The sequence below is a fragment of the Paralichthys olivaceus genome, chromosome 23, assembly GCF_024713975.1.
Source record: "Paralichthys olivaceus isolate ysfri-2021 chromosome 23, ASM2471397v2, whole genome shotgun sequence".
Lineage (NCBI taxonomy): Eukaryota > Metazoa > Chordata > Actinopteri > Pleuronectiformes > Paralichthyidae > Paralichthys > Paralichthys olivaceus.
In genome coordinates, this window is record NC_091115.1 from 6,066,793 (window position 1) to 6,093,060 (window position 26,268).

Sequence of the window (26,268 nt, forward strand, 5' to 3'; positions counted from 1 at the left end):
CTAATTTCAGCCCTTACCCATATCACCTTAGGGTGAATAACTCCGCGCTGCTTGCTCAAAACAAGCTGAAATTCGGTATGGGTGTGTGGCGGGCTCCCCTTTATTAATCATGAAATGCCCAAGTCTCTATGACTTTCAGAAAAAAAGTTATTCAAAAATATCTTGTACCTTTTATTTTAGATTTGGTGGTTTGACCCCTTCCGAAGGTCGTAGAAGCTCGGGGACGGTACCAATGGATCGGGCATACCCACTTTAGTCCAGATGGAACCAACTTCCAAGTCTCTATGACCTTCAGAAAAAAAGTTATTCAAGAATATCTTGATCTCCAATGGGTTCCATCCCTAACCCTAATCACAACCCTAACCCTAACCCTAATCACAACCCTAACCCTAACCCTAACCCTAATTGTAACCCTAACCCTAATTTCAGCCCTTACCCATATCACCTTAGGGTGAATAACTCCGCGCTGCTTGCTCGAAACAAGCTGAAATTCGGTATGGGTGTGTGGCAGGCTCCCCTTTATTAATCATGAAATGCCCAAGTCTCTATGACTCTCAGAAAAAAAGTTATTCAAAAATATCTTGTACTTTTTATTTTAGATTTGGTGGTTAGACCCCTTCCGAAGGTCGTAGAAGCTCGTGGATGGTACCAATGGATCGGGCATACCCACTTTAGTCCAGATGGAACCAACTTCCAAGTCTCTATGACCTTCAGAAAAAAAGTTATTCAAGAATATCTTTATCTCCAATGGGTTCCATCCCTAACCCTAATCACAACCGTAACCCTAATCACAACCCTAACCCTAATTGTAACCCTAACCCTAATTTCAGCCCTTACCCATATCACCTTAGGGTGAATAACTTCGCGCTGCTTGCTCGAAACAAGATGAAATTTGGTATGGGACCGTGGCAGGCTCCCCTTTATTAATCATGAAATGCCCAAGTCTCTATGACTTTCAGAAAAAAAGTTATTCAAAAATATCTTGTACTTTTTATTTTAGATTTGGTGGTTAGACCCCTTCCGAAGGTCGTAGAAGCTCGGGGACGGTACCAATGGATCGGGCATACCCACTTTAGTCCAGATGGAACCAACTTCCAAGTCTCTATGACCTTCAGAAAAAAAGTTATTCAAGAATATCTTGATCTCCAATGGGTTCCATCCCTAACCCTAATCACAACCCTAACCCTAACCCTAATCACAACCCTAACCCTAACCCTAACCCTAATTGTAACCCTAACCCTAATTTCAGCCCTTACCCATATCACCTTAGGGTGAATAACTCCGCGCTGCTTGCTCGAAACAAGCTGAAATTCGGTATGGGTGTGTGGCAGGCTCCCCTTTATTAATCATGAAATGCCCAAGTCTCTATGACTCTCAGAAAAAAAGTTATTCAAAAATATCTTGTACTTTTTATTTTAGATTTGGTGGTTAGACCCCTTCCGAAGGTCGTAGAAGCTCGTGGATGGTACCAATGGATCGGGCATACCCACTTTAGTCCAGATGGAACCAACTTCCAAGTCTCTATGACCTTCAGAAAAAAAGTTATTCAAGAATATCTTAATCTCCAATGGGTTCCATCCCTAACCCTAATCACAACCCTAACCCTAACCCTAATCACAACCCTAACCCTAACCCTAATTGTAACCCTAACCCTAATTTCAGCCCTTACCCATATCACCTTAGGGTGAATAACTTCGCGCTGCTTGCTCGAAACAAGCTGAAATTCGGTATGGGTGTGTGGCGGGCTCCCCTTTATTAATCATGAAATGCCCAAGTCTCTATGACTTTCAGAAAAAAAGTTATTCAAAAATATCTTGTACTTTTTATGTTAGATTTGGTGGTTTGACCCCTTCCGAAGGTCGTAGAAGCTCGGGGACGGTACCAATGGATCGGGCATACCCACTTTAGTCCAGATGGAACCAACTTCCAAGTCTCTATGACCTTCAGAAAAAAAGTTATTCAAGAATATCTTGATCTCCAATGGGTTCCATCCCTAACCCTAATCACAACCCTAACCCTAACCCTAATCACAACCCTAACCCTAACCCTAATTGTAACCCTAACCCTAATTTCAGCCCTTACCCATATCACCTTAGGGTGAATAACTCCGCGCTGCTTGCTCGAAACAAGCTGAAATTCGGTATGGTTGTGTGGCAGGCTCCCCTTTATTAATCATGAAATGCCCAAGTCTCTATGACTTTCAGAAAAAAAGTTATTCAAAAATATCTTGTACTTTTTATTTTAGATTTGGTGGTTTGACCCCTTCCGAAGGTCGTAGAAGCTCGTGGATGGTACCAATGGATCGGGCATACCCACTTTAGTCCAGATGGAACCAACTTCCAAGTCTCTATGACCTTCAGAAAAAAAGTTATTCAAGAATATCTTGATCTCCAATGGGTTCCATCCCTAACCCTAATCACAACCCTAACCCTAACCCTAATCACAACCCTAACCCTAACCCTAACCCTAATTGTAACCCTAACCCTAATTTCAGCCCTTACCCATATCACCTTAGGGTGAATAACTCCGCGCTGCTTGCTCGAAACAAGCTGAAATTCGGTATGGGTGTGTGGCAGGCTCCCCTTTATTAATCATGAAATGCCCAAGTCTCTATGACTCTCAGAAAAAAAGTTATTCAAAAATATCTTGTACTTTTTATTTTAGATTTGGTGGTTAGACCCCTTCCGAAGGTCGTAGAAGCTCGTGGATGGTACCAATGGATCGGGCATACCCACTTTAGTCCAGATGGAACCAACTTCCAAGTCTCTATGACCTTCAGAAAAAAAGTTATTCAAGAATATCTTGATCTCCAATGGGTTCCATCCCTAACCCTAATCACAACCCTAACCCTAACCCTAATTGTAACCCTAACCCTAATTTCAGCCCTTACCCATATCACCTTAGGGTGAATAACTCCGCGCTGCTTGCTCGAAACAAGCTGAAATTCGGTATGGTTGTGTGACAGGCTCCCCTTTATTAATCATGAAATGCCCAAGTCTCTATGTCTTTCAGAAAAAAAGTTATTCAAAAATATCTTGTACTTTTTATTTTAGATTTGGTGGTTTGACCCCTTCCGAAGGTCGTAGAAGCTCGGGGACGGTACCAATGGATCGGGCATACCCACTTTAGTTCAGATGGAACCAACTTCCAAGTCTCTATGACCTTCAGAAAAAAAGTTATTCAAGAATATCTTAATCTCCAATGGGTTCCATCCCTAACCCTAATCACAACCCTAACCCTAACCCTAATCACAACCCTAACCCTAACCCTAATTGTAACCCTAACCCTAATTTCAGCCCTTACCCATATCACCTTAGGGTGAATAACTCCGCGCTGCTTGCTCGAAACAAGCTGAAATTCGGTATGGGTGTGTGGCGGGCTCCCCTTTATTAATCATGAAATGCCCAAGTCTCTATGACTTTCAGAAAAAAAGTTATTCAAAAATATCTTGTACTTTTTATTTTAGATTTGGTGGTTTGACCCCTTCCGAAGGTCGTAGAAGCTCGTGGATGGTACCAATGGATCGGGCATACCCACTTTAGTCCAGATGGAACCAACTTCCAAGTCTCTATGACCTTCAGAAAAAAAGTTATTCAAGAATATCTTGATCTCCAATGGGTTCCATCCCTAACCCTAATCACAACCCTAACCCTAACCCTAATCACAACCCTAACCCTAACCCTAATTGTAACCCTAACCCTAATTTCAGCCCTTACCCATATCACCTTAGGGTGAATAACTCCGCGCTGCTTGCTCGAAACAAGCTGAAATTCGGTATGGGTGTGTGGCGGGCTCCCCTTTATTAATCATGAAATGCCCAAGTCTCTATGACTTTCAGAAAAAAAGTTATTCAAAAATATCTTGTACTTTTTATTTTAGATTTGGTGGTTTGACCCCTTCCGAAGGTCGTAGAAGCTCGTGGATGGTACCAATGGATCGGGCATACCCACTTTAGTCCAGATGGAACCAACTTCCAAGTCTCTATGACCTTCAGAAAAAAAGTTATTCAAGAATATCTTGATCTCCAATGGGTTCCATCCCTAACCCTAATCACAACCCTAACCATAACCCTAATCACAACCCTAACCCTAATTACAACATTAAAAAAAGCCAAATTAACTTCATGTTCAGCTCCTGCATGCAACGTCACCATGGATGAATCATCACTGAAATGATATTTCTTTTGGAGGAAAAGTTAAAACACAGGATGATTCTCAGGCAACTTCTGATGTATTTAGATTAATTCTGCTGATTTAAGGATATTTTAATAAAATTGACATGGCGATAATAAGATCTTGGGAAAGCATAAACAACACTCTTAATCTTAAGAGTGAGTTTCTTATTTTTAATCTAATTCATATTTGAGCCGACACTGAGACTCCTGTCCGAACATAAAGATGTGTGAAGAGTTGCAATTTGATCAAATGAGTTTTCATTATCGCTGTCAGTATTTTTGTCTGTTAAGTATTGTCACATGTGACCACTATGGCAGCAGTGAGGCTGCTTATGCTAAACAAGATGTGATGAAACACTGTTGTTTTTAAAACATCTCTGCATCTTTAATGGACTGAATATCCTGAGGAGGGAAGACGACTCAGAGAGGAAGAGAGAGGAGATCAAATTTTGATGTGAAACATTTCTTCACTTTCAGAAGAATTTATCATCCATATTCAAACACACACACAAGGACACACACGCATGTCTAAAAGGAGAAGAAACACGATGGGACATAAAGGGAGGAAGGAGGAACACAGGGCAAAGAAAGAATGGGAAAATAGGAATGAGGAGTGACAGAGAATCAGGGTGAAGTTATGGGAAAGGAAGTTAGGAGAGAGTTAGTAGCAGAACAGAGAAAAAAACTGGAGAAAAAAAACACCATATGTGACAAGAATGAAGAACAAGAGGAGGAATTTTAAAAAAATGTGAGCAGTGACTAACAAAGGTGATGTACTCATGTCTACATGTGCATATAGAGCCACAAGTGCAGTGTAGTGTGTCTGTGAAGATTCAGCGTCTGTAATCTCCAGAGTTTGTATCCGCAGTGAAACTAATCTACGACAGCACCCGCCTAAAGAAACGGATTAATCTTCTGAAGTATCAAAGAGATGTGGGAGATAATTCTCAGTCTGGCACATGCGGTTCTACACACATCAACATCTCCCTCTGACAAAAAAACTAAATAATCAAGCACAGGTCTCACAATACGGAATATACTGTACGTCCATCAGCACCACTCTGCACACGTCGGCAGCCAATCACAGAGCTGACATATACAACACAAACAACCCTGCACACTCAAACCTACAGGCAATTCACAGACGCCAAATAACCTGCATGTATCTGGACTGTGGACAAAAAGATGGAGCAACCGGAGGGAACCCACACAGCGGGGGGGGTGAAGTGCTACGACACAGAAAGGCCCTCCCCGCCCGGGAGGTTTGAACCCAGAAAAACTCTCGCTGTGAGGGGACGATCATGAGCACTGCTCCACCGTGCCGCCTGTGGCGCGACATGAAAGAGGCAAATTCTTTTGATCGGCCTCGAGTGGAAGGAAAAGAAAATGATCTCCCTAGTCACATCAGCAACGCTTTGTGAACATTAACTTGAAACGGTGGAAACAGACTAGTGTGATGATCCAAACAGAATTTAAATCTGACACCTTCACAGGAGAATCTATTCAGGAGGACAGTAGGTGAAGTAACTGTGCAGGTCTTTGTGTGAACCAGACAAAGCCTTTTTTTATTGTGACAAAAGATTCCTGTGACAGAATGTGAGCACAGGGAGATTCAGTGAGAGGAGAGGAGAGGAGAGGAGAGGAGAGGAGAGGAGAGGAGTGGAGTGGAGTGGAGAGGAGAGGAGTGGAGAGGAGAGGAGAGGAGAGGAGAGGAGAGGAGTGGAGTGGAGAGGAGTGGAGAGGAGAGGAGAGGAGAGGAGAGGAGAGGAGAGGAGTGGAGTGGAGAGGAGAGGAGAGGAGAGGAGAGGAGTGGAGTGGAGTGGAGAGGAGAGGAGAGGAGAGGAGAGGAGAGGAGAGGAGCGGAGAGGAGCGGAGAGGAGCGGAGAGGTGCAAACAAACAAAAAAGAAAGAATCTGTAACTTTACCAAATCTGGCTACTGGTGCAGGCTTAAACTCAACACGACTCTTCAGTGTGTCAGTGTGATTGGTGGAAGATGACTTGATGGATGTGTGTAGCTGTGGTTAAGGAGGTAGAGCGGGCCTCCCACAATGCACAGTGGATGAATATAAACACACCAAAATATGGTGAAAGATCGTAAAGCATCTCTATGTGATACCATACGTTGCATATGGCAGCTCAGAGACTGTCTCGGGAAGTGTGCTTCTTGTTTTGTGCAGAATTATTCCCACTATGAGTCAGACATAAAACTGATCTGTGCCATAAATCGTTTGCCGCGATGAGAAAACCTCTCTCCCTCCGAGTAGCAACAGCTGCCAACATGTGAGAGATTGCATGTCAGGGGAGCACCGGCATCAAAAAGCTGCGATTGAATTGAGGCGACAGGACGGGCAGATGTCAGTTTGACAGACAGCAAATCCAAGCCGGCCCCTGATTAAGTTAATGACAGCAGCCATCATTGTAATGGGACTGTGTTCACTCGGCCTGAACTGTGCAGCTAGAGGAGCTAATACAAAAGATCTTAGTGGGTTTAAGTGCTCTGGTACGTTTTAAAGTATTCATCCAACAAGGTTCTGGGTTCAAACCTGATGGTTTCTGATGGGTGGGGAGTTTGCATGTTCCCAGTGTGACTGCGTGGGTTTTCTCTGGGTGGAACCGGCTTCCTCCCACAGTCCAAAAACATGCAAGTTAGGTTGGATAAGTGGAGAATCAAAATTGGCTGTGAATGTGAGTGTGAATGTTTGTCACTATGTCGGAACTGTGCTGGCGACCCGTGTGGGGGGTGTACCCAACCTCTCGTCCACTGTCAGCTGGGAAGGGCTCCAGATCCCCCAGAGGAGTTATAGATAATGGATGGAAATAAGCTGATCGCTAGAAGAGTATCTTTATTTTTGAATCTTTGCATCTGTTCTGTTTTTGTTATCTTCTATTGACGCAGTGACGCAGCTGAAATGTTGAAGTGCTGCAGTGTGAAAAAAGCACAGAGCTGCCTGTTGAATTGTGCACTAAGAGGCTAAGATCCCAACAGACAGGAGAACTGCGATAGACAATCTCGTCTTTTGTGTGCTGCCTCATGGGAGGTGTGGCTTCATGCACTTGTGGACTTCCTACTACTCTCCCTCCCTATTCCACTCGTCATTTTTCTCTCATACTCATCAGGCCATTCTAAAAGGAACGGAGGATAAACAGAGGGAGAGATGAAACACAGAGCAGAAAGAGAACATGATAGGAAACAGGGAGGAGGAAGGATGCTGATGGTGGTGAGTCAACAGGAGGGTTTCATTGCCACTGAATAAAATTAGTGCTGAGAAATAGTACGAGAGGAGCGTTGGTCGGGTCAAGAACATAACGGATGCTGCAGTCGTCCTTACCCCACTTCCATTTCAGTTCACGATTCAGCTAAGTGCACCCTGCGACTATTTATGGTAACTTGCATAAATCGATTAGCATAAAGCTGGCTCAATTCCACTTCATTACACAGAACGCCATTTACAGTCCATACCACACCACCATGAGACGCCTCCTCTGTAACGCCCATGCAATGACAAGAAAATAGACTTTTTGAAAACAAAAAAGAACATCGGCATATGGTGTTCGGCAAAAAAAACATATCATCTTCCCTCGCTGCATTCACGTTCCCAGCAAAGAGCAAAGAAAGTGTTATTAACTCGCGCAGGTGAAATACACAGCAGATGGTGTTGATAAAAAAAGTAAGAGCAGAGCCTGTAGTGTAACATCTCCATTCTGCTGCCATCAATTCTCTGAGCAGTTGTTCCTCTCCCACGGTGCAACGCAACAACACCAAATCTAATTGTCCCCTCATCCCCTGGTAGTTATTGGGATGTAAGGAAAAACAAAACGCTCGGTTGGATTGATGGGGAAATCAATGAGAGGGTAACTATGGCAACAGGTTGTCAGGACTTAATGGGATATTTCTGACTCTCTGAGGCAGACTGATCGAGAAGGGGAGTGCCCAGAGACTAATTTAGCGTGCCAGACAAACCGAGGAACAGTTAAAGGTTAAATGGATCAATTAACTTGTGACCTTTGCATTTTATTGTATTTAAGGTTCAAAACAAATGAAGTTATTATTATTGTTCCATTATTGTTGGGAGTCCATAGCCTCAGTTTAGTTATGTACTGGATAAATTATATTTTGACCTGACAAAGGTCTTCTGTCTGGACAAAGCTCCCTGGCAATCCTCCAAATACTTCAGTTATTTTAATCTCACAGACTCAACTGATGAACATTACAATCCAGTGCTGTCATGGCTTATAAATGTTAAGTGACTTTTTTTCAACACAGCAAAAAGTGATACAACACAAACACTGTGGTATTTTCAATCGTTATTTGGCATTTAGCACCCCAGACTGGTAACTTTGAATAAGTCATCTGACCGGAGGATGTCTGCTTGTATTGGATCAGTGTATGGCCTGAAGCAGTGGCTGTGTTCCAGTGTTGGTTGTGACGTGAAACGAGTAGAAGCAGATTCTTTCTGTGTCTCCTTGGGCTCTGGCTACAGTGGGACACACACTGGACCAGATGTCCCATCTCAAAATACAAAAATCGACAGCTCTTAAGGGTCAAGTCAATTGAAAACTCACACCACAATGACCAAAGAGGCAACAAAAAAACTTCATCTTTCAATTTAGTTTTCGCAGAAGGAGCCAGAGAATAATTATGTGTAAGGAGACCATACTGACCATTAGGGCTTGGGAGCGATTGGCCAGCAGTTTCTCTATGTTCCCAGCAGCCGTCGACACCAGTTCCCCTGCATTGTTCGATTCCACACTGAAGTGAGCTTTGTGTGTTTTATATATCTGAGACAATCACAGAGGAAAAAACGTGGGTCAGAGATAAGCAGAAATGAAAACTTACAACATGCAAATATGTCCCTAGGAGGTGGACCAGTGCTAGTTGGTTATCATAGAGGCTGAAAGGTCTTAATGCTAACATTGGCTTTGTAGCAATAGCAAAAAGTTACATCTTTAACACTGAATGTTTTTTTAAATGGGTTTTGGGGTGTTGTATCACTTTCCCTAGACGTGACCTTATCAGGATGAAACCTCAGCTTTCAAGTTAAGTAAGATCACAGGATAAGCAGATGAAGTCATTGCATACAAATATGCTGTGTAGACGTGACAAGTTGTCATAAATCTTTTAGTTTTCTCTGAGTGTGTAAATTTACTGTATCTGAAAATTCTTCACTGGATCTCACTGACCACATCACACTGATTAAAGAAGGAAGTGACATGTCCACTGATTGAATTGCACTGTCAGGTTATGCAAGAGGACCACTCACTGTGCTGCGGAATATGTTCTAGCAAAAGATATCAAAAAAAGGACATGCACAAATGCCAAACAGCCAATTATTTAGCAGCCTTGAGGGATTCTGTTGTCCGACATTCAAACCACACAACTGAGGCGCGTGCATGTGTCCTCGTCCTCTAGGCGTCTGATGGAATTTGTTTTCATGCAAGAGAAATACTAAAGGGTAATCCTACTACTTTTTTAGATTTGGGTTATGTTGCAATAAAGGACGCACAACTATTTTCATGCATTTTTCGATCTACTCTGTATGTTGGGACTAAACTGTAGATGTTAAAATATGTCTTCTATTTACAATATTTGAAGAAGAATAAGAAGAATGCATTATGTCCATTAATGTAAAACATAAAGTCATCTACTCCTCCTAGTGAGCTCATGTGTGAGTGAGTGCAGGACACTGTGTCTGTGACGTTGATCTCATCTGATCGTATATAGGGTTGTCAGAGTGAAATGATTCACCATTATGTCTAATAAAAAGCTACTATATATTTACTGTAGCTTGGTGATGCGTTGTGACAACTGAGGTCGAGCAAGGAGGAATAATATCTGTGAGAGAAGTGACCAAAGATCAATAATGAATCTGTGTAACAGGTTTTATTAAAACTGACATTAAAAGTCATTCTGCAAAGAAAGCAGGTGTACGTTTTGATTAGTGCACTTATTGGCTTCAATAATAATTGAGCATACTTGATATGAGGATGAGGTTACAGAACTCCACTGAGCTGTGAGTTTCATCGCTATAATGCAAAAGGTGTAGGCTCGGACAAACATTTCATTTTCTGAGTGAATGCCAGTTGGCTCAGGGTTTCTGGTCTAAATACAATACAATGGTTCCTTCAAAATGTTAATGGAGTAAAGGGACAGAAGAAGAAACAACAAATATGTTTCCATTGGACCCAAAAAAGCAACGACCCTGGCAATGCTTAGTGAAGTTATTGAAGCCTGCTACTGGTCAGTGGTGATGGAACTGCACAAAGCATTGACCTACAGCCAGTTTGCAAGCGTGTTTCTGTATTTGCACTTTGTTCTGCTCTCTCTGCCACCATGGATTTATCCCTCTTTGAAAAATATACCTAATATTTGCAGTATCATCATAGTACATTTCTTTTTCAACAAGTGAGAAACCATTGCTACAACAGTTAAAATCAGTTTGTGTGCATAAGGTTGTGTTTACCTGTATTAGGTCCTCCAAGCCACTGGTTGTGTCCGTTAACGTGATCAAATCATTTTGCATCTGGTCGACCCATTCCTTTATCCTGAGAACACAAAAACCAATCCATTAGTCATTCGTACCCCCTCCGATGGAAATCACACATTGCACATTTCCTTCAGTTTGAATACAGCCCATGTGAACACATGACCTGTGCTTTACTTCTTACTGTAACAATATGCTAAACAGCACAGGGAGAGGAAGCATGAAATAATAATGTTAAGCCAAGTGAAAACATTGTTCAACTCCACATGAGCTGTGCATTATGGCGTTAGCTATTCATAGTTCTCAGCATGAGAATGTCACGTCCTCTGGGTTGAGATACTGGTTAATGTATTATGATGAAAAAGATCAGTCAGGAAGGGAAAGAGAAAAGAGAAAGAGAAAGAGAAATGCTCATTTATTATGGTTTGGACTTTGTTTTACAAGAGTTAAACCAACTTGAGTGAGATCAGAACCTATCCAAGAGTTCTTTAATCAAGTGGAAATCAATAGTTTCTGTATTTCAAATCAGTATCAGTACAACCAGTTGTGTTCTATGACCTCACTGAGATGCACATGTCCATAAACACATCAAAGCATGTGAAAACTGTTGAAAATCTGATTTACACCCTGTAATTTAGCCATTAGGGCTTTAAGGACAATGGTTCCTTATATGCAAAACTTCACATTCAGTTCAGTTCAGGTTCTGTGTGCTTGTACACGAATGTGCATGTAATATGAGACCATCCCCACTATTCCCCGAACTGTCAAAACCAATTAATCTCTTTAAATGGCAGATGTGATATGATACGGCTACATGGCCCTATTCATGTTTATTTTTAAAATGAATGCGGTAGACGACTTCCTTTATTTAGGCAGTAACAAAACTGTTTTAGAAATGTTGAAGGTAGATGTCGAAGAACAGGATGCTACCAAGCGGACCAATTGCAGCTCTTGTGGTTACATCTTCCACACTGTAAGTACACCTACAAACCCTGCACCTGCTCCTTTCCAACACAAAAATAAAAAATACATGATCCATAATGAAAATTGCCTTTTCTCCCCCACAGTGAGAATTAACCTCCTCACCTTCCACAGCTCTGACATATGAACCCCGTCTATGTTATCTTATTTAAAAAATACAGTGTAACGTGATCAGGAGTTAGCTCACGCTGGAAATGTGTGGCATAGTGGCCGTGCAGTATATTTAGCCTTGTGAGAGACAGCTGCTGGTCGCTGAGGGCAGATACAGGATGTGTGTACTGTCAGCACATAACTTTTACCCCCAAGTCACACTTATATCCGCAAACACACACATATAGTGTGAGAAAATAAGGACATCATCTCTTCCAGATGGCTTTAAAGAAGGCTTTATGTGTGTCAGAGCCATGGTTGGACATGTTTGCCGACTGCTGTACACGCAGAGCCAGCTCCAGGGTCAAGATAAGGTCCACTGACCATAGCAAGCAGGTGTCTATTGTGGTTGTTCTGCATGTGACTTTTCCAAATGAACCCAGTTGTCCATAAGCAAGAGGGGTGGGTTTTCCAACAGGTGTCTGATGGGAAAACGGTGAGTATGTGAATATGTGAGTGTGTGTGTGTGTGTGTGTGTGTGTGTGTGAGTGTGAGTGTGAGTGTGAGTGTGTGTGTGTGTGTGTGTGTGTGTGTTGTGTGTTGTTGTGTTGTGCTCCATCAAAACAGAGATGAGGTCAAGGCTGGACAACAAGACAACATCCATAGCATTTTATAAAAGGTTTTAGTATACGGTGATATATTGCTTTCATTCAGCACAGTGAGGAGGTGTCACACATAATTAAACTACCTCAGATTTGCAAAATATTCTTCATCTATCAATCCTTTGTCATTCTCTTCCCCTAAAGAAGAGTTTAAAACCACCAACTTCATTCAGGAGTAACAATCTGTCTTAAAACGACTTCAAATAACAAAACTTTATCATGGTCATACTGAGCCCCAAAAGTCCTGACAGGGGAAGTTTTCTTGTTTTGCACAAGATATTACTATATATATATATATACGATATAAGTAAATGTACAGTATGTGCAGGAAATAGTTCCTGCTCATGTCAAAAGGTAGTTAGGTTTGAGCGAGTTAGTTCTGCAGAACACATCCTACAGTAACCAGCTCATCCAAGTTCAGTATTTCATTTCTAGATCCAGACAGCTCGGACTAATTCTGTGTTTGCAGAGCTTCTTTGCTGAGCCCAAACAAGGAGAGGACAGTTACAACAATAAAACATGATCCAGGGAAGGTGTCTAATTACAGTGGTTGTGGTTAAAAGTGATTAGCTCCCTCACTTGTCTGTAACAGCTTAGACGAGGTCAGCCTGTAACACAAAACTCAAAATGTCTGGGTTTAATAAGAGCTGTTGTGATTAGCTGACTTACTAATAACAATCTCTTTATCAGTGACATGCATAAATTCCCTAAAGAACCCCAGAGTGTGCAGCTTCCTCCTGAGTGAAGACAGATGTTGTTGCATGTTTCATGAAGAATAGAGGCCGAAGGACATTGTTTTAACAATGAAGCATGTGCTGCATTTGACGAGAAGATGGAAACTTGGAGAAGGACATGGAAAAATTAGATAGCATCATCCACTCCCATTATTCTGCCCCCCCCCCCTTACTCCCTCTGTCCTGCTCCTTGGGGAAATCTGAGGTGGGAGAGGTGAGAGCGGGGTGAGGGGTGGTCGACGAGGAGAGGACGGAAGCCTCCAAAATGGCTGGTGAGCCATGTAGCGCTGAAATGAGAGGAGCTAAGTAAAAGATCAGCCAAGTGTGAGACCTGATGACATCACAAGCCTCGTCTCTCTCACACGTCTCACTGAGTCACTAATATCAGCCATTTATGGAGCAGGCTGTTTTTCTCTGACAGGCAATTGCTGAAACTGATTTTTGTCTTCTTCTTTACTTATTTTTGGTAGCTGGAGTCTGTGTGGCTCACAGTCCCCCTCTTCTGAAACCACATGTAAATTCACTGGATCCTGATTACTTACAAACAAACAACAAGCAAGCTGACAGTGAAACACAACATCTTTAAATACAGACTATGGTTGGAGTTTAATGTTGAGCTACAGCGATGGACTGAAGTAAAGATGCACTGCACTGATTTTACACATTGAGTTCAGTTCACTTGTCACAGGGGATAATACTCAGCTTGTAACAGCAGTTGTACGATGTGTTTAGTTGAAGCTTCACGAGTCTACCAGCTCTACAGAGTTCACTCGACTGTACCAGACATGGAAGGTCATGACCTTTGCTCAAGACGTAAAAGTGAGAACATATCAGGTTCTTCTTCTGACGTATGGAGCTGCAGTTTCTGGTCAGAATGTTTTCTGTCACCACTTTCTTTAGCAACTGCTCTGAAACCATTTAATAAAATTAAAAATTTCTACAAGATGCTCAAGTAACAAAAGAGAGAATTTGTTCCTTGCGGCAACAGAATCTAAATTTTCTAAATTTTGATTCTGCTCATCGAGTACTGTGTGAACGGGATCGATACAAGAAATCCTTTAGGACCTTGGAGCCTCTGAACCCCCCCGGTCTTAATTTAGACCAGTGAAATGAAGCCAGTGTGTAAGATACATGATATTGAGAATGTCTATAGCATAAAAATATATCTGTGAAGATTCTCTGTATGATAAAATCTATATCATTCAGGTCAAGGTCTTTAGTAAATGTTGTTTACATGGCAATGTCGGGATAATATCAGAACATTGGTATCCATGTAAAAGTGTCTAGTGTTTTAGGGAACATCAATCAGACTGGACATCACTTCCCTCAGCAGCTCTTGCAGTCACTTGCAATATCCATGTTTTACCGTGTGACACCACACACACATTCACCGGTATTGAACTTGAAAATGAGCCACACACACACACACTGGGTTGTTGGGACCGTGAGATCATCACAGGTTCAGACTTTGAACAGTTGGTGACGCACTTGGTCGGAGTTTGAATGAAAAAATCGGCTCTAAAGAGATTAGATGGAGATTTCATCCTCTCGTTGTCAGTCACAAGCACAAGTTTTGCCAGTGAGTTGGACGGTGTGAGGCTCTGGTGAGTGGTGTCAATGATATAACACCACATTACATCACAGCTCCATACTTGATGTAGACAAACAAGCAGAACACACACACGAGACTCTCTCTCTACTAATTTAGCCCATTCTTCTACTAAACCAGTGAGCATGTATCTTAATTTGTGCTTGACCCCTCGGCCTTAAGCACAGAGGCTCATGGGTAGAGGGCCTCTCCCTTTCCTTTAATGACTGGAAGAGAAGCTGCCTCTGTAAAGGCAGCTGTCGTGTTTGTGTGTGTACGCCTACGTGTTTGTGCATGTGTGTGTCAACGCTCGTGTGTAACCAGAGCACCGGGTCCCTCGGAGGGCAGCGGGGGGTGGGCCTGGGTCAGAGGTCACCAGGACAGGTGCAGCTCTTTTGAAGGAGCTTTTACTGTAATGAGTGGGTGTGATCCCATTTGTCCGTGTGTGTGTGTGTGTGGGATCAGTGTCACACAGTGTAATTCAGTATTTAGAGTGACGGACTGAAACATGAAAATACACTGAGAGCAGCAGCTACTGTATAACTTTACATGTTAAACCTAATTATAAAAATATGGCTGTGTGTAATGTAACAAGTGAAAAACCACAGACTCAGCTTGCATTGAGCAGCAGTGACACACACACTGAACCAATCGACAGTCACGTTGTCAGAAGTCGACAAATTCTGCTACTCATTTTAGCATCTTTCAGCTCATTGCTTTGTTTTCACCTGTGAAGCATTAAGGTTAATAAGAGCCACATTGCAGTACAGTGGCAGGTTGTGAATGTAGGTGAAATTTACAGGCACGAAAGCAGGAGCACTAGAAACCGACGACAGGGAGCTAAACTGAAGCGAGAGGAAAACGAGGGATGTGAATGGACGAACCGACAAAAGAGACTGAGACGCACAGAGACCAAACACACAAGGGAGGCCGAGATAATTAGGCACAGATGAAACAAAGCCGGGCGGGGCAGAGAATCACAGGAGCTGGAATACTAATCCAAAGATCAAAATCCACTGAACTGAAATGCAAACAACACAAACAGGCCAAACAGAAAGTTTGAAGAGGTCCAGAAAGCATTTTAGGTCCTGATTCAAACTTTACTGTTATGGTTCAACAAACTACAAATCAAATGTGAATAAACATAATAGAAAATGTGACAGAACATGTAATTGCAGCTCGTTTCTGCTGCTCCTAAATGGATGAAAAAATAAAATGCTGCAGGATTTATTTAGTGTGTAGGCTTGTGATCAAATCGTTTCTGAGGTAGTGAAATAGTTGTGATGCAAAGTCTGCTGTTACAGAACGACTGTAAATGACGAAGAACATTTTTTAATTTCTAATATTCAAGAAAAAATCATCCCTGTCCTCCAGCCGGGAGCAGACATCCAATCCAAACACAGGGAAGTGGACACAGGCCCAGAATAGAGAGCATGACTCAGCACGAAGGCTGTACCTTCTCACTTCAGACTACATTTACCCCTCTGGCCGAGCTGTGTGACTGTGGGAGAGGCTGTTTGTCTCCTCCTCTCCCTCAGACCATTAGCTGTGCAGCTGTGTATCACATTGTGAAGACACTTGTAGGACAATCAGCTCGGAGAGTAAACACACTTCAGGGTTTAGAAACTATGATAATAAAAATCTGTTGGGTTCAATAAATCAGGAAAACTTTGAGGTTGAAGGATTCAAGAGATATAAACTATGAGATCAACACAGATGACAAAACAAAAGTTAAACAGTACAATGATTACACTGACATTGCAAGTGGCTGGTTCAAGAACACGCTTTCAATATGTACTGGTGTTAAAAGTCTAAAAGTGTTGAGTTCTTCCATCTATAATTTAATGACAACTTGGGGAAGTGTGATTGTGAGATGAAAGCAGCTTGACGTCACATTGTTTTTGTGGCTTACCAGAGATTTCTGCAGTAAACATCCATCACAGTTTATAGACTGGCTTCCTGCTTTTACTGAGCTACTTGCACATTGTTTCTGTATTTCCTGTTTTCCTGCTCATTTAAACGTGGTTTAGATAATCTGATACCCTGCTGTCTTGTTCACAAACACACTCCGTACTACCATTGTCAACAGGTTTGCAGCATAGACTGTACAGATGAACCCTGTATCTCCACTTTGTCCCACTATCCATAAATGAAGCCGTATCCTGGATACGAACGGTGCTATCTTCTGCATTTACAGCCAGAGTCCTTCAATAAATGCAGTGAACCAAATGCGTGCTCAAGCAAACACACAAGAATTAGCAATTACCCCTCGTATATTCATATGTTTGCTATCTAAGACAACAAAAATCATCTGTGTGAAACATTTAGACCATGTCCCATCTACTAAAATGGAGGAAATGGAGTTCATGACCAATACCTGCAGTTAAGGTTTCACTTCACACCTCTTCCATCTGTCTGATTTGCAGATTTAATCTGTACAATGTTGACACAGACACCGTTTTAAAGGAAAATAACCTCGAATTGACTTTGACAAAAACTTTTGTTTCGTTTTCATTAGTTTCTCCTTTAGTCATGGTGATTCACTTTCAAGGTTTTGAAAAGATAAATCATTCATGACGAGTTTGTGAAAAGCTGGTTCCCAGATGGAGTTCATTGGAGGAAAGATTGGGAAGGCTACCTTCAAGCTTCTGCTGCCGAGTCCTGTGGGAACTTTCATATCACAATTATTTCCATGTCCTCACTCAAAGAGAAAGCAGCAGCGCAACTTTAAATAAATACCCCATAGACTCTATGCTTTGGGCTGTCAAAATATTGGGACAGTTTGTCATAGAAAATATCTTCACATCCCGCTGGTTAGCAGACAGTCGCTGCTTCACGTCGCCTCATATCAACTGAAACTCCTGTTATTAACGGCACCATTTCATGCCGAGCGAGGGAAACATCCTCGATCAACAAGGGAAGAGAAAGACAAGATAACCTTACTCTGTCATTCAGCATCGCAGGTTTTCACCCGGATTATTTTCACGGCTTTATAACTGGTATGTTAAGTCTCTGCATCCCTTCATTTTAACCAATGGCATAAACCTCACACTGAGTAACCACACTGAGCTGGGTGAAAGCCTCGGAATATACATCCAGAGATTTTGGATGCTCCATCATTCCGACTGAATCACCATAGAGTGAACCTCGTGCCATCTCGAAAGGCCCAAAACGCCTGTGTTCGAGCAACCGAGAGAATCCAGGGCTCAATATCCAATCACAGAGTTTCCACTCCAGCACCTTCTCGTCTTGTAAACATCCTCATGTGTTTAATACCCAGAACCCAGTCTGTGGATCCACATTTGATCTCCAAATACCATCAATACTGTCACAGAGGAAGCACCCGGCAGCATTGGGAGACACTTTGAAACCTTAAATCCTCCTCTAATGATAGTAATTTGGTTTTCTAATGTGTTCTTGGAGAGAGACGAGGGTGACACCATTAGGAGGAAAGAGAAGAGGTGCACAAAAAGAGATATGGATGTTTGAGAAGCAGCGTGGATGTAATTGAGCCACCGGGGGCTATAGCTAATAAGAGCTTTGACTATGAAGCAGAGCATCTAATAAACAGCGAGAATCTCTGAGCTTTGTAGAAGGAAAACAGTCACTTTCCACCCATTTATCACTTCTTTCAACCTTCGTCCATTCTCTCCTTGATTTGTTTTTATTCCCTCTTTCTTCCACCTTTCATGTCGGCGTTCTGTGTATAAGAAATGTTTGCTTTGTTGTGTTTCCACAAATTTCAATTGTCATATCTGCCATAACTGAGATTCACATAAATTCACATAAAAAATCCAGATCTAGTGGATTTAAATGTGGTTTCATAAGGGACTGCAGGGCCTTAATGGAGGTGAGTTGATGTTTTGCATGTTTAATTAATAATCGCTACATAATAAATAGTTCTATTTCCTACCTTTTGCTTCCTTATTTATCGAAATGCACAAATTTGAATGTCAGTGTTATTAATTGTTATAATTCCCTTCCTTTGTCCTTCTCTCTCCCTCCTTTCGTATTGGTATCATCACACAGCACAAGGAGACAAGTGATGATATCTTCTCCTTTACTGAGGTCAATAACACAATAATTGCCGGCTTTGTAAATGTCTTCCAGCCTCATTAAATCTACGGCGAGGTGTTATTGATGTTTCTGCCGCTCTGCTGTCGTTTCCCTTCTTTGCACGTCTGTCAGGGTATTTTACCACGTTCCCCCTTACCTGGATCTGACGAGCAGTGTTTAAGTGAAGCCTCAACAACAGTAGCTCCATCGTGCAATCATGAGATCATTAGCAAATGGCGGGGTGGTGCTGGAGGGCAATGATGCACAGACAGAGCAGGTGTGTGTTACAGGAAGGTGCTTCCACTGGGATTGATTTAACAGGTGACACAAACACACATATTGACTTCTAAGCTACAGTACATGCAGTTAGAAATGATTCCACCGTACTTTACAAATAACAACTTTAAAGTGAGCTTGATAATTTGTTGGTTACTCAGATACATTTCCTACTTTACCATAAATAACTATAAATACAAAGAAAACATAAATACAACCAAATTCATATAAAGGTTTGTTTTATTCAGGCAAATAACTTTCTGTTTTAGGAACATTGACAGGTGTGACTGTGAAAGGGAATTTTTTATCGTTCAGCCGATATATAAGTTGTTAGTTGAAGTTGCAGATGAGTAACTAACATCTCCTTACTGTGCAAATTTGTGTCTAAAAATATAATCATCGTCATAGTCTTTCTGAACACAAATGCAAAAAATTCTTTACTTGCATTAAAAATAAGAATTAAAAAGTGTGTCTGAGAAAAATAATCAGTTCTACGTGAGCAGAATGATCCACATAGAACCTGGGAAGATTGAATGAAAATGTGCATACCCACCCACCATCATCTGCTTTCCTGTCACTTCTCAACTTCTTTGTACATTTTACATTTATAAAAACTCAAACTTTTGAAAGACAAAGTAACCTCAGAGAACCACGCGTCACATGAGGCCATGTGGACATCTGAGCACCGCACCACAGTGTGTCCACTGGCAACATGAGACTGCCAGAGAGCCGGGGGACGGTCTATCTTCCTACCCTTGCCCATGTTTGACCTCACACCCTGGACCACGACTGACTCGCCGTCCCCCTGGCACCTTGTCCGTCTCGTCTGCACCCTCCATGTCATACGGCATACACGTCCTGACAGAACTAACAGCTCCCATTGTATCACCTCTCCCTAAAGGTGTCTGGACACATTAAGTCAGGGGAAACCGAATTGTTGTGACACCTGCAAGTGTTTGCACTCGCTGCAGAGCAATCACACCTGCTGGTGTGAATCCAGTATGATAGTAGACCAGAGAAAATCAACACCAAATCAATTAATATAATACTTCATGTGTGCACGTGCAATTTTGTGACAGACATAATAGCAAATGGGCCAAATTAAATTTATATGGGTTTAAATATGAAATGTTTGCAATAGAATGTTAAATTAACTGTTGAGCAATGGATCAAAATTATAATCTTTAACACTTGTGAAGATGCTCTGGATAGAGCTGGTGCAGATCTATACAGGTAGATTCAGCCTAATTTGAATGTGCATCTTCTTTTCAGTCCCTCATATTAACAATCAAAAATACTACATTTTTATTCTATTTGGCAAATTCACTGTGTTTTCCTCCTCTTGCTCATCCTCGCCCCTCTAGCTGTTTTTCTCCCTGCTACATGTCATTTTGAACTCTGCTCAAATGACTAAACCTCTACATCCCTGTCACCTTCACACTTTCTGAGCAAACTTACCCATCCATACATCAGCCCAACCCCTCCGCCTCACTGCACACACACATGCACACAACCACACACAATATCCGACAATGTGTATAAATAGAGAAATTAGATCATGAAGTTGTGACCATTGGCGTTGTTGGAGTACGGCTACTGTCCAATGTGGTCCGAGCACTGACATTAACAGCAATTACCCTCAAGAGGAGCCATCACAGGCCATGATGGGTCCACTTTTCTCTGCATCTCAAAATATTACACACCAGAAGAGCTCATTTTACCACTTCCCACATTTCTGGATATCTACAGGAAGTTTCTGAATAAAACTTAACTAGTGGACACTCACAGATCCACAATTACTAGTTTTTTTGGGAATGCCAAGAGCTGGAGGAAAAGATCAATACCACTCTAATATCCAACACTAAATATGAGGCTAGAACTTTGGAACTATCTCAACTGAAGGTGTCACTATGTCAAGACAATTCATGCTGCCTTTTTGAAAGACCCACATTAGCAGTTTCCCATGTATCCAGTCTTGAAGTGAAGCTATAAACTAGTGTTCCTGAAAAGTGCTGGTGTTATCTAAACCCTCAGATAAATGCGTGGTCATGAACTTCCAAGACAAAGAGATGACAGCCACAAAAACACGGTGTGACAACAGGCATGAGCCACAGGGTTTGATTTTCAACCGTCAGTCTCTACAAGCTCTTTCCTCTAACACTCTCTAAACCTGTACAGCCTGCTCCTCTTTATTCTCTTATTATAACTCTTGTTATCTTTTTTTGCCTCTTTGTATTTTACGATGCTGTGTATCTATTAATAACTATTGATTGGTTTCAGGCCATTTTCCTGTATTGTCCTTTCAGGCATATGCTGATAAGTGTTTATCATATGTGATAAACACTTATGAATAAATAAACCTTGATATACGAAACGAGTGGCACATGCGCGATTTACAATGCAGCCTTAAAAGTACACTCCCCATGTTTTATATTAGGGTACACAGATGTGCGTACTGTACCTAACAGGGCTCTCATCCACACAGCTGGTAGCTATTCCCAAGGTTGCCCAGGAAACGCCGGAATGGAAAATTCTTGGGAATTTCCATGTGGCAAAGTGTGATTGTGGGGAGGAAGTACAAGACAGTGGGGAAAAACTCTGATCAGAAAGTTAAACCAGACACTGAAGCAACTCCCAGAGGCCTCGAATAAGCAAGGGGCTCCACAAAATATCAGTGGAGAAGCCGAGGTGGAGATTTATGGAAAGCCCCCTGTAACCTTGCCCCCTTCCAGCCTGTATCTTTACCTACATCTGAGTCAGGACACTCAACGCCCCTTCCCCAAAGGCTTTCCTAAATATAGCCAAAGCTGATATGGGAGGCAAAGGGGATTGGGTGGGAGAGAAGAGGGGGGGAAAGAGCGAAAGGTGAGGGAAAGGAACTGTGAGAGAGTGAAAAAAGATTTTGTTAGTCTAGAAAGCCAACATTATCTATGAGCAAAGATCATCCACTCTTGCATGTGTGTGTGTTACAGATATAGCCTGTCAGCTACTTGACTATAGGCAAGAGCAAGCCTCCTGAAATATACCGAGCATCACATCCCTCAGGGCAAAGGGCCGCAAATCTCAGCCAAGGAAGGAAACCCTAGACGACCCTGAGCCGATTATTTCCACCCTCTTCAAAACCCCCCAACATCAGTGTCATGCTCCAAAGTTGGATTTAAAACCAGAATAATAGTTTTAGGTGGAATCTAATTTATCAACTGTTTTCTTTAATTCCTAGTTTGAATAAGATGAGACATTGTTAATCTTACAGTCCGAGGCTGCGTGATTCAATCAAGAAACAAAGCCTGGAGCTTTTCTCACTGACAAAACCTGAATTTGTTGAAATAATGATAAAGGACTAACATGTTGGACGCTGTGACTGTGGCCAGGGATATTTATGCATATTTCTCGGTTCACATCTCCTGATGCTATAATGATGTCAAGCGAGTAAGGATGTGAGAGAATTATAGAGTTTTCTGTGCTGCGAGCCAACTTTTAAATCATGACTGGAGTGTTCACGTGATCACAGCACGGCAGATTCAAGTCAAGATTGGCTTCTTTATCTTTATATTTCAGAGAGATTTTATCACTGCACCGCTTTACATTTTATGATTGATTGTTCAGTAGCATTGAGCTCAGGCATCTGGGATCCAGAGGAAGCCTGGTGATGACATAAGATGCATATGGGTGGTTTCAAGTGGGAACTGAGCCATATTCATTACAGACGATTTGTCTCTGTCAGTGACCTGACACTGAGACAAATACATCATGCAAAACACATTATGGCAGCAAACTGAATTACTAGCGACAGAATTAACCTCAAGTCAAGAAAATTCACAGATGGACTGAAAAGATGAAATCCTGACCTTTACAACAGACTTTCTTGCTTGTTTTAAGAATGAAATGACAGGAAAATTTGCATTTTAGGAAAATTGTTCCAGCGATTTAGATGAGAAGATTGATACCACTCTTGAATCTGTTATGCTATGTCGGGTATGCACTGTATGAATTTGGACACAGCTGCAAGCAGCTAGCAGCAAAATGTTCCTGTTGTTGTGAACACACCTGACGCTTATAATCTGTCGCACTCTTCCTATGTCAAAAGCAAACTTAGGAAAATGCCTGGACCCAATTTCCCAGTGTAAATCTTTACACTCCCCTGGCTTGCACACAGCTGCCCATGTTGCTCTGTATTTGAATAAAGTGCCTCCTCACATTATGTCCACTGATTGGCACGAACGCAAGAAGCCTGGCTCTTTAGCTGGTCGAGCATGAAATCTATTTATCCTTTTAAAAAAAAGCAGCAAGTGAGAGAGGGAGAGACGGAGCAGAGGGTGACAGAAACTGTGGAAAAAGGGAGGACGGAGATAAAATATGTCACAAAATATGTCTGTTGGCGACTGAGGCGATAAACGCAGAGGAACATATGATAACGTCTTGGGTTGGACAGTTGAAATTCAACAAGGGATGTAAAAGGCAAAGTATGGACTTTCTTGTTGTCCCTCTTGTTTTTTCTCTCCATCTCCATCTTTTCTTTTTTATCTCTTCTGATCCTGCAGTGTGTTCGCTGGCGCCGGGATCTCTGGGGCACAGTCTATGACATCAGACTTTGCATTTCAGATTCGATGATGATAATCATCTGCCTTCAGGCAACGGGCGAAAAAGAAGAGTGGAGAGAGAGAGAGATCAAGAGATGTATATCGGAAGCCGGACGGGAAGGAGATGGACAGGGGGTGAAGAAGACAGAAGAGGAAGACGGATTAAGGGTAGATTAGGGGATGGAGAGAAAGAGAGGGGATGTGAAGATCTGAAGTAAACAGATGCTGATGGAGTCCAGAGACGTAAGGAAAGAAATTGAGCACTTCAAGACACAGGGAGGTGAGAGAGAGGGAAGGAAGGAAGGACATCAGGAAGGGAAAGAAGAGAACAGACATAGATAAGGAAGGAAGGAGACTGAAGGAAGAAAGGGGGAGAGAGACAGACAGAAAGAAAGAACACTTGCTCTAAAGGTTTATGTGTTTAGTCACTGAGCTACCTAGGACCTTGCTTATCCTTCTCTCCATCCTTTCCTCTCTCTCTTTCTCTGTCTCCCTCTGACTGGCACCTTTAGGTGTCACTCAGAATCACCATCACCACATGTAGAAGCACACACAGACTAAGAGCGGCTGTGGTTAAAGACGACAATGTTTGGCTGCTTTTGCACTTGAACCTCCTTGAATCACAGAAAGAGACTTTTTCTAGTTTTCCTAATTCCAAAAGGAAGAACTCCCTCTTGGTCGATGTAACTGTGAGATTTACTGCTGTTTTTCCTGTCCGCCTGTCGATTGCGCTGTCAGGGGAGGAGGGCCTGCCGCTCGCCCCGGGCCTGTGTGAATATCATGTACACAACCCACAGATCAATCCACTTAGTGCCCATGAAATATAGGGAGTGGGCAGGCCGCTCTGCTAGTCTGACATCATTGTGCTCGGCCATTAGGCTGAGTGCCATCATGGCTCACAACGTCTCCGGGGGACTGGACTTGGGCTGGAGTCAAAAACCAAACGCTGTCGTCCTGCAGAACCATCAACTGAAGACCTGTTGATGAAGTGTGAGGAGCAGATTGGAAGCTGTAGACTCACCACCCTGTTTAATTTGGGAACTGTAATCCTGTATATTTATTAATGCTGCGCTGCAAATTTAAATAGACTGAAGCAGCCATACCTCAACTGAGCTATTGATATCTCCACCAGCCTCCTGCAGCATCAGGAGAGGCTTTCCAGTTCACATCGTAAAATCTACTGGGATGAATAACAAGAGGAAAAACCTGAACTACTGGCCTGCATTTTGGAAATAGTAAATATGGAAGTGGAGTATTACATAGTTTGGGACATGTGAGCACACTGGCAAAACCATAGTTTTCCATAAAAGGAGACTTAGAGTTAGAGACGGAACGAAGAGACACAGTCACACATAAGGATGGGAGGAAGGAGGGAAAGAGGAAGGGAAGGAAAGAAGGAAAGAAAGAAGGTAATAATAATAAAGGTTAGCACCTTTCATGCAGCTCAAAGTGCTCAAAGGAAGGAAGGAGCACATGAAGGAACAAGGAAAGACAGGTGGGGGGGCATAAAGTAAAGTAAATAAGGAAGGAAAAACAGACATAAGTATAGAAGGAAGGAGGGGACGAAGACAGGGATCTGCAGCAAGTCAATCAGACTCAGGAACACAAATCCTCTGAAATATGATGAACTCCAAACAAACTATGGTTTTCTGTGTGTGTGTATGTGTGTTGGGAAAAGTTGTGGCACCACAGTCAGACCTCAGTCCACCTTCCAGGGGGAAGATTCATGTGACAGCAGAGCCACATGTCAGCAGACAGACAGACAGCAACAGCAGCAGCTTTAAATATCCACATGAAGTTGTGTCCAAAAAGCAAAATGCAAACATCATCACTTCATGTAAGGAACAATAAAATGCTTCTGTTCCACCAAATGCAAGTTAGAGCCGAATGTGAACCAGAGTTGGAAACGATTAAAACAGAAATACAGACTAATTGAAAGTGAATTGTGTACTCTGATAACAGACCATGGTGTGATTTCTGCAACACACCCTGCAAACCCCGGACTTTCCAAAGCCAACAGGCTGGATACTCACATGTGCGCTGTGGGGAATTGTCCTGTGGACACCGACGACACGGTGGCCAAGAGTAAAAGTAGACAGACTGGGTAATCCATAGCTTTTCCTTGTGTCCCCCCCTTTCAAACACAATCCACACAGCGAGAGAGAAAAACAAAAATTAAAGCTCCACTGTTCCACCGCGCCGTGCGTACTTCTCAGCCAAACGCCTCACACCGCCATCGGTGCGCGTTTGGAAACAAATCTCATCTGGTGCGTTCGCCGTGTCTCCTTCACCCCACCCCCACCGGTGGAGTTGAGGACTGGGCTTTTTTTTTTTTGGTTTCAGAAGCTTGTGTGTGTGTGTGTGTTGGGTGAGTCTCTCAAAGTGCGATGGGCTTTTGGAGCGGATCTATGGCGTGAGTCAAAAAAAGGGGGTGGGCGCATTCAGATCCTCAGCTCCAGGCCGGCGGAGCGGTGCCACACTGCAAAAAATGTCGCCACTTTCAAATTCAACACCGAGCTTCTTGCAGCGAACACGTGGTATAAAGAGCGTTAAAGTGCGTGAGCTGTCTCCGTAGACGTGCGTGTTTGATCACTTGTCATTCCAAAAGACAGATTAAGACAAATCGTTCTGTAAGAATCTCGTT

At 42.4% G+C, this 26,268-nt stretch overlaps 1 protein-coding gene across 3 annotated transcripts in view; it reads right to left on the reverse strand.

The window, feature by feature from the left end:
- cacna2d1a (calcium channel, voltage-dependent, alpha 2/delta subunit 1a) overlaps positions 1-26,041 on the reverse strand; it is an 82,722-nt gene extending 56,681 nt beyond the window's left edge. Inside the window, exons 1-3 of one of the 3 annotated variants that reach the window (XM_069520373.1) lie at positions 25,658-26,037; positions 10,637-10,718; positions 8,838-8,954 (exon numbers count right to left, since the gene is read on the reverse strand). In XM_069520373.1, the coding sequence (XP_069376474.1) occupies positions 8,838-8,954; positions 10,637-10,718; positions 25,658-25,737 (279 nt within the window). In that variant the 5' untranslated portion in view covers positions 25,738-26,037. Of the gene's footprint in view, positions 1-8,837; positions 8,955-10,636; positions 10,719-25,657 lie in introns of all 3 variants that reach the window. The other 2 variants (XM_069520372.1, XM_020092120.2) reach the window with 2 other exon arrangements.
- Positions 26,042-26,268: the final 227 nt, after the last annotated feature.